Raw genomic sequence first — 12,023 nt, 5'->3', positions numbered from 1 at the left:
CACCCAGGTGCCCCTCTGATCTATTTTTCTATGAGCTTGGTTTTTTGTTAGAGTTCACACAAAGACCGACCATATAGTATTTACCTTTCCATGAGTCCCAATTTTTTTTTTAAGATTCATTTACTTATTTGAGAGAGCAAGTGAGCGAGCAAGTGAGCACACATGACCGTGGGGGAGGGGCAAGGGGTGAGGGAAAGAGAAAATCTCAAGCAGACCTCACACTGAGCACAGAGCCCAATGCAGGGCTCAATCCCGTGACACTGAGATTGCGACCTGAGCTGAAACCAAGAGTTGGACAATTAACTGACTGCCACCCAGGCACCGTACCATGAGTCCTATTTTTAAAACCTCACCTCCTATTATTTCAGTTCAGTGTGTTTCATGAAGTGCCCCTAACCACACAAAAATCCAAATTTATCTGTTTTGGTGTGAGGGTATTTTTTTTTTTATGTATTTTAGGATATTTTCTAGAATTTTATACCTACACACTGATTTGAAAAATTGAAGCTAGTCTATGGTTATGCTGAACTCATTCCCTTCTAATATTCTAGAATTCAATCCCTATGATTGTATACTGGGTTCTTTTTCCTTAAACAAAAGGTAAAAAAAAAAAAAAAATTTAACTGGCTTTCACATAACCAATTCAGCAGATTAATCAATGCTCTCTCCTCCCCCTGTAGAACTCCACGGCAGATATTCACAGAAAGCTCTTGGCAAATTTCAAGTATGCTTGCACACTCCTGCTCTCAGCAGCTGAGCTCAACGTTTGTTTAGTTAAAGTCTTTTCTGTTTCCAAACCAATTATGATCATTGCACTTGTTACTGTAATTACTTAATTTTATTAAATATTACTGTGAAGTAACAGAGTTTTCTGGAAACACCAGAAAGCTGGAGAAATGTGCTTGTTTTTTAAAAGATCTTATTTATTTATTTGTGCGAGCACACAAGTAGGGGGAGTGGCAGAGGGAGATGGAGAAGCAGGGCCCTGGTATCAAAACCTGAGCAAAGGCAGACACTTAACTGACTGAGCCACCCAGGCGCCCTGCTGGAGGAGAAGTTAACTACACGGGGACACTGGGACATTGGTCTTCCTTTTTGGCTTAGGTGAGAATGTAGCTTCAAAGACAAGTAAATTTGGTGAAAAATCAGAAAAGCCTGAAATGGAAGCATTAAGCACAGAGACTGTGTAAATCTTTTTTCTAAATGGTAATATAAACTCCACATATAAAAGCATAACATTTAGTCTCTTAGATCTGCCAACCCAACACTTTGAAGTATGTGAGCCAGTATCACCTGCAGCTGCCAGAATCCATTAGAAACTGCAATGTCAAAAAAACCACGATGGGATATCCTGCACCTGTTCCTATTTTGGTAGTCAGCTTGATTCTCTGAGTTTATGAGCCTTGGTTAAACACAGAAGGGGGGTGGGTGCATGCACGCATGTATGAGAGAAAAAAGGGAGGAGGAATACTTTAGAGATTTCGTTATTAAGGCGAACTGCCAAAGAAAAAAGTTGCTTCTAGTTAGGCTAAGACTGTAAAGAGTAGGAAAAATCACAAAGATCTTGAAGGATCCTACATTTAGACTACTTCATACCTGTCTTTACATTTTTTCCTGCACTTTAAACAAACTGGAAACTGCAGATGATAAATTATAGGCATACACAGGCAAGAAAAACAGGTGATTTCAATCAGTGGCTCCACTTCAAAGAAAAGGCCTTGGTTCTGGGGCTCCTGGGTGGCTCAGATGGTTAAGCATCTGCCTTTGGCTCAGGTCATAATCTTGGGGTCCTGGGACTGAACCCTGCATTGGGCTCTCTGCTCATCGGGGAGTGGCTTCTCCTTCTTGCTCTCCCTCTCTGCGCACGTGTGCATGCACTCTTTCTCTCAAATAAATAAATAAATAAATAAAATCTTCAAAAAAAGAGGCCTTGGTTCTAAAATGGATGTGCATTGAAGTTAATTAACTAAAATGTCTGTTATTAGGTATCTTTATTTTAAAAAATTATTCCCCCTTTAACAGATTCTTTAACTGAACTACTGATAGTGGCCACACCGGGCAAGACAGGTTCTACTACACTTTAAGCTAAAACACTGAGAACTGCATCTGCTACTTTATTGTCCACTCACATAGATGTTCATGTCATTTACCTTAGTTTCCCCCAAATGCTTAGATTTATACATTCTTTATACCCTCTTCCAGATAATTTCTATAATGTTAAATAAGCCTACTTTTTATTGGATCTCACTGTTTTATAAATTTATTCTCTGGATAGAACCTTTTGCTGTGTTCTTTGTAGTTTTGGAGACAGTTTCTTGTATATAAAACCACATATCTCAGTAATTGAATTTGCAAAGCCTGTAGAATGACTCCTTATCAAAGGTGTTTACTGAGGCATAGCTTGTATACAATAAAATGCACTTGTTTAAATACACGGTTTGAGTTGTAACAAATATATACACCCATGTCTCTACCATCTTAATCAAGGTCTGTAATATTTCTAGCACTTCAAGAGATTCCCTTATGGAAGCTGCAGTCCATCAGTAGTCAATTCCTTACCCCCTCTCAGCCCCAGGGAACCAATGATCTGCTTTCTGTTAGCATAGATATATATTCTTTTCTAGAATTTCATATCAAAGGAATCACACTGTATGTACAGTTCTTCTTTCACTTCATTTATCCATGTTGTTGTACCTACTGATAATTTGTTCCCTTTTTTTGCTGAGTAGTACTCTACTGTATGGATACAATTTCTTTAGTCACTTGATGAACACTTAGGTTGTTTCCAGTTTGGGGCTACTATGAATAAAATTGTTAAGAATAGTTATATACAGGTCTTTGGGTGAACATGTGTTTTCTTTTCTTTGACTAAATACATAGGACTGGAATTGCCACGTCATATGCTGAGTATACATCAAGAAGATGCCAATTTTGTTTTCCAAAATGTGTATGCCATTTCATACTCCCACAAGCACTCTAAGAGAGTTCCATTTGCTTCATGTCTCAAACACTTAAAAAAAAAAAAGTCATAAAGTAGTCATTTATATAGGTACTCAGTAATTATCAATGGTAGTTCTAAGAAATTAGTATGTACCAAACGCTGTGTTATATATTTATCTACATGTTCTATTTTTTTCTCCACAAAACTCTCCAATACATTAAAAACACTTAACTCTGGAAAATACGTAATGGTTTATATGCAGAGGATTTTTAAAAAATATTTTACTTAGTTATTTGACAGACAGAGAACACAAGCAAGGGGAGTGTGAAAGGGAGAAGCAGGATTCCTGCTAAGCAGGGAGCCCGATGCGGGGCTTGATCCCAATGACCTGAGCTGAAGACAGACACTTAATGACTAAGCCACCCAGGAGCCCCCTAGAGGTATTTTTTAAAAAATATTACCATCAACATTCCTGGAATGGAGTGAAATTTAATAGTTGTATGCCTTACACTTGTCTTGGAAACATATTTTCATTTAAACATATTTTCAGCTTTTCAAATAATAGCCTTAGCAAATTCCTGGAAAATCTGCACCCATTTATACCTATTTGTAGCTTTTTCATTTTTTCCCCCATTCTTTTCTTTTTCTTTTAAAGATTTTATTTATGTATTTGACAGAGAGAGACACAGTAAGAGAGGGAAAACAAACAGGGGGAATGGGAAAGGGAGAAGCAGGCGTCTCGCTGAGCAAGGATGTGGGGCTTGATCCTAGGACCCTGGAATCATGACCTCAGCTAAAGGCAGACGCCTAACGACTGAGCCACCCAGGCCCCCCACTCCCCAATTCTTTATGAAGGCTTAAGTTTTAATTTTTCTTATTCCTTTTTTGGGGGTAGGGTGTTTAAGAATTTCTGAACATATCTATGAGACCCTATTATCTGCTGATATCATAAAATAAACCCTAAAAAACGTAGATGCATAAGCCATTTCTCCCATAGGAATCTTTTTTTTTTTTTTTTTTTAAAGATTTTATTTGTTTATTTGACAGAGAGAGATCACAAGTAGGCAGAAAGGCAGGCAGAGAGAGAGAGAGAGGAGGAAGCAGGCTCCCTGCTGAGCAGAGAGCCAGATGCGGGACTCGATCCCAGGACCCTGAGATCATGACCTGAGCCGAAGGCAGCGGCTTAACCCACTGAGCCACCCAGGCGCCCCTCCCATAAGAATCTTATGCTCTGTTCCTTAACAGTTTCCTCAGTTGTATTATGGAAAATTAAACACTTTTGAATGTATAAATGATTTCTTGACATTTCATATGTAAGCAATGGATATAATTTTAATTTTTATGGAAATGTAAGATCACACAAGCATCCAACTGTTTTATGACAAACTGAGTAGAATGTACTTACCTTAAAAAATTCCTTTTTCTCAACCATCTCATTACCATCTGCATCCAGCATTTTAAAAGCAACATGAAACCCAGTATGGGGTTCTGCAATTAAGTGAAAAGTAAATAGTTATTTCAATGTTGGTGAAATGTAAATTGCTTAATGATTTACAGGTCTTCAAATTTGAAAAAAACTTCCAGAAATTATTATACAAGTGCCTAAACAGACAAAAAAATGATTTCTTATTATAACAATTTTCAAAGGCTGATGTATTTTCATGGCTGTGCTATTCTACTATTAAGTGCTCTACTTTTCAAAGCAAAACTAATTTGAGAACTTACTTCTTTAACTCTATCAGGGGCTTTCCTATATTCTTTTAGTAACTTGGCTACTTTCATACTGATTATTACTCTTTATTTCCCTTTCTCAGAGTAGGGATTTAAAAAAATTTTTATTTTGAAATAATTTTAGATATGTTTAGATGTGTTGTTAAGATAGTATAGTGAGTTCTCATATATCCTTCAGCCAGCTTCTTCTAATGTTAATATAACTATAGTATCATTGTCAAAACTAAGAAATGGACACTGGTAACAGTATTTTAAACTGAACTATAGACTTTATTTGGATTTCAAGTTTTTCCACTAATGCTAATTTTTTTACTTTACGATCAAATACAAGAAACTATGCTGCATTTAGTTGTTAGGTCTCCTTACTCTGCTCCAAGCTGTGAAAGCTTCTCATTCTTTCCTTGATTTTCATGACCAATCTGAAGAGTATTGATCAGGAATTTTGAAGAATGTCTGATAAGGGTTTTTTTTTTTTTTTAAATATGTGAAGGCTAAGTCTGATTCTCTTCTGTTCAAAAGTCTTTTAAGGAGACCGAGTTATGGGGAGCCACAGTCCAAAGGAAGCTGAAGGGCTAAACTAATTCACCAGTATCATTTTGTTGATATAGAAACTAAGGTAGCAATTATGCTTTAATGATAAAGACATAAATACCATACTTCCAAAACTTTGTTTGGTAAGAAGAGAGAATCCACATGATCACTGAGAAAAACTGTGGGGTACTTACTAGTGAGAATTGTAAGCAAGAAAAGATACTCAGTATACGAAATTAGTCCTGAAAGAGATAAAATAAAAACATCAGAAGGTAAGTTTTGTTTTTAAAAAAAAATTTTTTTTTTACTTTATCTCTCTTTGGTTCAGTGGAAAACTTCTATACTAGAGAGTTAAGTATAGTACTAGCACTTAAAAAAGATACTATGTTTTTTCATCAGGTTACCATTACTAGTAAAAAAGTGGAATGGCTATTGGCTAGCAAATAACAGGTATCCGCTACAGGTTTTTATTTGCATGGCACTTCACACAATTTCTCCCCAAATTCCACTATTAATAACACCTCAAGTAAAGCAAATTTAAAAATTCAGTAGAGTAACAGAGATCTCAATATACAAAAGGTCAAACTATATTATTTAAAATGAGATTAAATCTTTGCAGCAGTAACTTGATTTTCCTTCGGAAAACCATTCCTTCCCCATTCTCAAACATGTAGTTTTGGTAGGACAATCACCCTTACCTTTGATGGTAGGTGCTGACAGTCCTAAGCCGATCATTGTACTCTAACGGAACTGGTGGAGAGATGGGCAAAAGGCTGACCCAAGCTAATGAGCAGGTTCCATTAGTCTGGCTGCAGTGACTAGTTCAGGGAAGGCCTTGACCTAAGCTGGGTCACTCTGAGTGGAATTTCTGATGAGAATGCTGAATCATTGACTTTATTTATTTACTTTTTTTGTCCTCCCCCATCCCCACTGGGCTTTGATGATTTGAGAATGTTTCACTTAGGAATGTGAGGCAATGGAGAGAGTGCCTGGAACTGTCAGCCAGCCAGTGTTTAGGGCCTGAAAATTCAGCCAATCTTTAATTGGCAGGCCTGAAAGATGGATACTGGTGATGTCTGAGTCCTGAATTAAGTTGAACTTGAAGCTAGCTCTGTGTCTGGCCACTAGCTAGCTCTACATCTGCCCCTTTCTTGCTCAAATTGATAGTGCCTGGTTTTATGTACTTGCAATGAAAAGAACAGAATATATAATATATAATATATAATATATAATATAAACATAGAAACAGTATCTTATAAATCATGGCTTCCTGATAAGCTAAAAATAATTCCCCCCGGATCAAAAGTTTGATATAAGAGCAAAACACACAATTAAAAAATCTTCATCATGGAAAACTTTAATGATAAACAAAAGTAGAGAGAATATAGTAACTATATTATATAGATCAACTTCAGTAATTAACTCATGACAGATCTTGTTTTATCTATATCTCTTTTCACTCCCTTCCCCCACTTCCCACTGGATTATTTTTTTTAAAGATTTTACTTATTTGAGAGAGAGAGAGAGATACGGTGCACATGCACAATGGAGCAGACGGGCAGAGGGAGGAGAAGCAGACTCCCTGCTGAGCATGAGCCCAACTCAGGGCTCTATTTCAGGACCTCGTGATCATGACCTGAGCTGAAGTTAGAGATCTGACAGATTGAGTCATCCAGGCGCCACTCCCCCACCCTCATCGGATTATTTTGAAACAAATCTCAATATATTATTTCATAGTAGAAAATTCAAGCTGTATCTCTAAAAAGACTTTTCCCTCCCTAAAATATATTTGGCACACCTAAAAAATTATCAATAATTCCTCAATATCATCAAACTCACATCACTTTTACAAATGTCTGTTTCAGAAAAAAAAATTTTCGAGTGTGCTCAAATCAGGATTCAAAAAAGTACCTTGCATTGCACTTGGTCAGAGGATCTCAAGTCACCTTTTTTAAAATTGTGGCAAAATACTCATAACAAAAACTTCACCATTTTAGCCATTTTTAAATGTCCAGAGTAATGGCATTAAGTATTCAGTGTTTTGCAACCATTATCAGAACTTTTTAATCATCACAAATTGAAACCTCACAACCAAGAAACACTAACTCCATTCTTTACTGCCTCCAACCACTGTAACCTGTTTTCTGTCACTATGAGACTGCCTACTCTAGGGACCTCATATAAATGGAATCATACAGTATTTGTGCTTTTGTGTCTGGCTTATTTCACTTAGCATAGTGTCTTCAAGGTTCATCCACATTGTAGCATGTGTCAAAATTCCATTCCTTTGTAAGGTTGAAAAATATTCTACTATATGTACATACTACAATTTGTTTATCCATCCATCTGCTGATGGACAATCTGGGTTGTTTCTACCCAGCTATTGGCTACTGTGTTTTTTTTTTTTTTTTAAGATTTTATTTATTTATTTGACAGACAGAGATCACAAGTAGGCAGAGAGGCAGGCAGAGAGAGAGAGAGAGGGAAGCAGGCTCCCTGCTGAGCAGAGAGCCCGATGCGGGGCTCTATCCCAGGACCCTGAGATCATGACCTGAGCTGAAGGCAGAGGCTTTAACCCACTGAGCCACCCAGGAGTCCCTTGGCTATTGTGATTAATGCTGCTACAGACATTGGTATACAAGTACCTGTTTGAGTCTCTGCTTTTAATTCTTTTGGGTATTTACCCAAGGTGGAATTGCTCAATCATATGGTCATTCTATGCTTAATCTGAGGAACCTCCATACTTTTTTCAAAAGTGGTGGCTCCATTTTACATTCCCACCAACAGTGCACAGAGGTTATAATTTCTTCAAATCCTTGCCAACACTTGTTTTTTTCTCCATAATAATGGTATTAAGAGGTATCTCACTATGGTTTCGATCTGCATTTCCCTAATGGTTAATGATGGCAAGCATCTTTTCACATGGAAATTAGTCAACTATCTTCTTTGGAGAAATGTCTATTTGAGTCTTTGCCCATTTTTAAATTGTTTTGTTTTTCCTTACTGAGTTATAGAAGTTCTTTATATATACTGGATTTTAAGCCCCTATATATGATTTGCAAATATTTTCTCCTTTCCTATGGGTTGGTTGTCTTTTTACTCTCTTCATAGTGTACTTTGATTCACAAGTTTTAAATTTTTCTTTTGTTCTTTTTTTTTTTAACTTTTTTTTGTTCTTTTTTTTAACTTTTTTTTTTTTTTAAAGGTTCTATGTCCAGTGTACAGCCCCAATGTGGGACCTGAATTCACAACCCTGAGATCAAGACCTGAGCTGAGATCAAGTCAGATGCTTAACCAACTGAGCCACCCAGATACCCTCCTCCACATCTTCCAACTTAATTTTTAAAGATGCCTGGTCATTTGACCTATAGAGTTTCTTAAAGTCTAGAATATTTTGCTAACTGCATCTTCTTGGTGTCATTTTACATGCTGCTCTAACTTTCATGTTTTCTATAAACTGTTACTTAGATCCAGAGGTATGTTGAGATTCAGGTTTGACTTTTGGCATGAATTCTTTTTTTTTTTTTTTTTTAAAGATTTTATTTATTTATTTGATGGAGAGAGAGCACAAGCAGGGGGAGCAGCAGGCAGAAGGAGAGGGAGAAGCATACTCCCCAGTGAGCAAGGAGCCCCACACAGCGCTTGATCCCAGGACTACAGATTATGACCTGAGCTGAAGGCAGATGCTTAACTGACTGAGGCACCTGGGCGCCCTTTTGGCAGGAATTCTTAATAGATGGTGCTGTATACTTTCATCAGGAGGCCAGAATAAAAATGTCTATAAAAAATGCTAAACACTACTGAAAGACAATGATAGTAAAAGTTACAGATTTTAGAAATATGTGAAATCATTTCCAGAGTTTAGATGATCAGAGATGTCCTAGAGGAAGTAATTCTAAAAATGGTCTTCAAAAATATAGATGAAAATTTTAATTAAGAGGTGTGGGATAACAGATGAAGCTGAATATGAAACCTAAATAAAAAATACGAAAATTAAAAAATGAAATAACCTCTATGTGGAAGAAGCAACAGGAAATAAGGCCAATATGATAGCCTAGACATGAGGAAAAAAGCCTGCAGAGGGTGATGGCAGAGGATTTGCCTTACTGGCTCCCAATCAAGTAACACATAGACTCAGGGCCCAAGTTCACAGTAAGGCAGGTAAGGACTTTATATCTAGGTAACTCAACGTTTTAGTTACAAGTAACTTCAGGTACATATTTTAAATGACTTATAATTTTGTGCATTACCAACTTTTTGGTTGTTTTTACTGTGGAGCAGGTGTACTTCTTTTTAATAAAAAAGCCCATAGTACGTCTTCAGGTATTTTTCCCTAAAAAATATTCAGTGTTTATAAGGAGGGAGAAGAAATTAAATGTGTTTTGTCATTACCTTGTTACCTGAGAGAAGTACTCTAATGTAAGTTGAAGGATCAAAGTATTTCATTCCTTGGCAGACTCAAAAAAGCAAAGGATAGGTTTTTTCCCCCTTTCTAATTTTCAAAGGAATACAGCACCATGAAAAAATGGCCAAACTGCTAGATTGACATGGGCTTGGTGCCAAGAGGAGGCCTCACTCTTCTCTACACACAGGTACATGTCCTCTACAAGGGGACTTTGTGAAAAAGAAAATTCCAGTGTCATTCTTTGAAATGCTGACTTTAAAAGCTTGAATAAACAGAGTTGAGACAATGTAAAAATAGCACCTATACTCTCCAGATAGATTATAAACAATATAGTTCTACAACAGCATTCTAGGCACCTGCTCTCTGAAAATGCTTTTAAAGAAAACTGACACTTCAGAATATAGGAGAAACAGTTTAATGCATATATTTCTTATATTTAATTGTAAAGTAAATGCTGTTAAATGGCGATGTTTTAAAAGTGCATGTTAAATAGGTGAAGTATTTTAAATACTTACATTTAAAAATGTGTTAATGAATCTGTAAGGAAAGGCCATTAGAAGAGAGGACTAAATTCCTTTAGTATGCTTCTCTACAAATATTTTAAATTTGGAACCATTCTAAAATGTGGCCTGCTACTGAATGCAATTTTGAGAACTCTGTTTCCCAAAGAGAAATTAACAAATCCATCATAAGAATATACTTATATATCTTACAATGTATCTTTTAATTTATATTCAGTACATCCTTAAGGACTATATTATACTGAGAATTCTGTTCAAAAAATGCACAATAGTTATAACTTACATTTTTCTTTGTAATAACGTATGGTAGATGAGTTATTTTTTTATTTCAAGGATATACTATTATTTGCTAGTTAGCATATGGTATAAATTTTGATAGTTGTTTTACATGGTAAAATGGAATATTTTACACTGCTCCCAATGTAGCTAAATTTTATATTTTTTTCAAGTGACTTCATTAATATCAACAAAGAAGTATATGTAAAAAAAAGTGAATCTGTTGAATCTCTCCTATATAATGTTCATATCAGTGTCTTTTCTTTAAGCTGGAAATGTACATTTCAACTTATGTATTTCAGAGTTTCATAGAAAAACAGAAATAACTGTTGTTAAGATACTCTCCAAGATTTTTTTTCTTGATCTGTTTCCTGTAAATTCTCTAGAGGTAGGGAGAAGAGAGGATGAATTCGATAAATCCCTAATTGGCAAAAATAGGAAGACTCTGTTATCTGACTGCATCTGAAGGACTAAGTGATAAAGAAAGAAAGGGTTCAAAGACATTTCCTGGGTTTTATTGAGGTGGGTGAAAAGCAGTACTACCAAATGAAACCAAGAAAAGAAGGTGCTGATTTAGGGAGAAGACAGTGAGTTCAGTTTGGGATATGATGAACTCAAGGAAACAGAGACCCACAAGCCGGCATCTGGCAGCTGGTTTGGATACAGAAGCCTGAAACTCAGAAGAGCATCCTGGGCTGGAGAAACTGAAGGCGATCTGAGAGTCAGCAGCGGTATTACATGGGCACTAAACAAGAGGAGGAGAACAGTAAGCAAACGACAGATCCTAGGGAGTATCAATGCTTAATGCGCAGGAGGAAGAGAAACCAACGACAGAAAGAGACGTTCCAAGAGAACTGGGATGTTGTTTCAAAGAATCCAAGAGAACTTGTGGCACATGAATTTGCCTAGTAATAATAAAAAGATCTTTTAGTGACACTTGATCTCAAGGCCCGGCGGAAAAGAATTATGTATGTTATTCCCACCATAACTGTCAAAATAGAGACTGTTACCTTTATTTTATAGATAAAGTAGGTGTTAAAGAAACTTACAAATTCCAGGGCATACAGGAATTATGAAGCTCCACACGTTCGGCCTGTGACACTTCCCATCCTTAGGGACGGGTGCTCTTTCCCAGCTATAGCACGGCACAGTAGATGTGTCCGAGGGATGGAGAATGTGAAGGGTTAGGACTGAGACCCCAGCCAGAGTAGAAGGCAAGCCATCACAGGAGAGCCCCACGTTAAGGGAAACCAGCACTTGGAAGAGTGGTGAGCTAGCAGTTCTTACTCTGCCCTTTCATGGCATTTCTAATTCTTCCTACGTATGCAGCCCTGCTGTTCCTCATTTCCCTGACAGCTGCTTAGTTTTCCTGTCATTGTTAAGTCACACTTTGAGTCCTGATTTCCCCACCAGCCTTTTATTGATGAAGGCTGTTCTTCCATATGCTCCTATATGGTAGGAAGACAGGTTTAAAATTCTCCTCCTGCAGGTGCCCAGCGCGAATCATTTATTCCTTCTGACTGACTTTGAAATGAATGGTATCTATATTATTATCCTTGCAGTTACTTATTCCTCCTGGTTCCTCTTAAAGCCTCTTTCTCCCTTTCTCTCTAATCAT

The 12,023-nt window shown here is 36.9% G+C and overlaps 1 protein-coding gene across 1 annotated transcript in view; it reads right to left on the bottom strand.

Moving 5' to 3' along the window:
* MICU2 (mitochondrial calcium uptake 2) overlaps positions 1–12,023 on the bottom strand; it is a 169,154-nt gene that overhangs the window by 51,215 nt on the left and 105,916 nt on the right. The window contains exons 5-6 of the mRNA XM_032315404.1: positions 5,398–5,445; positions 4,347–4,429 (exon numbers count right to left, since the gene is read on the bottom strand). Coding sequence (XP_032171295.1) covers positions 4,347–4,429; positions 5,398–5,445 — 131 coding nt within the window. The remainder of the gene's footprint in view (positions 1–4,346; positions 4,430–5,397; positions 5,446–12,023) is intronic.

This window comes from Mustela erminea, chromosome 15 (genome assembly GCF_009829155.1).
Source record: "Mustela erminea isolate mMusErm1 chromosome 15, mMusErm1.Pri, whole genome shotgun sequence".
Classification (NCBI taxonomy): Eukaryota; Metazoa; Chordata; class Mammalia; order Carnivora; family Mustelidae; genus Mustela; species Mustela erminea.
Note: the sequence above shows the minus strand (reverse complement) of the source record. Positions and strands in the feature narration are given on the sequence as shown.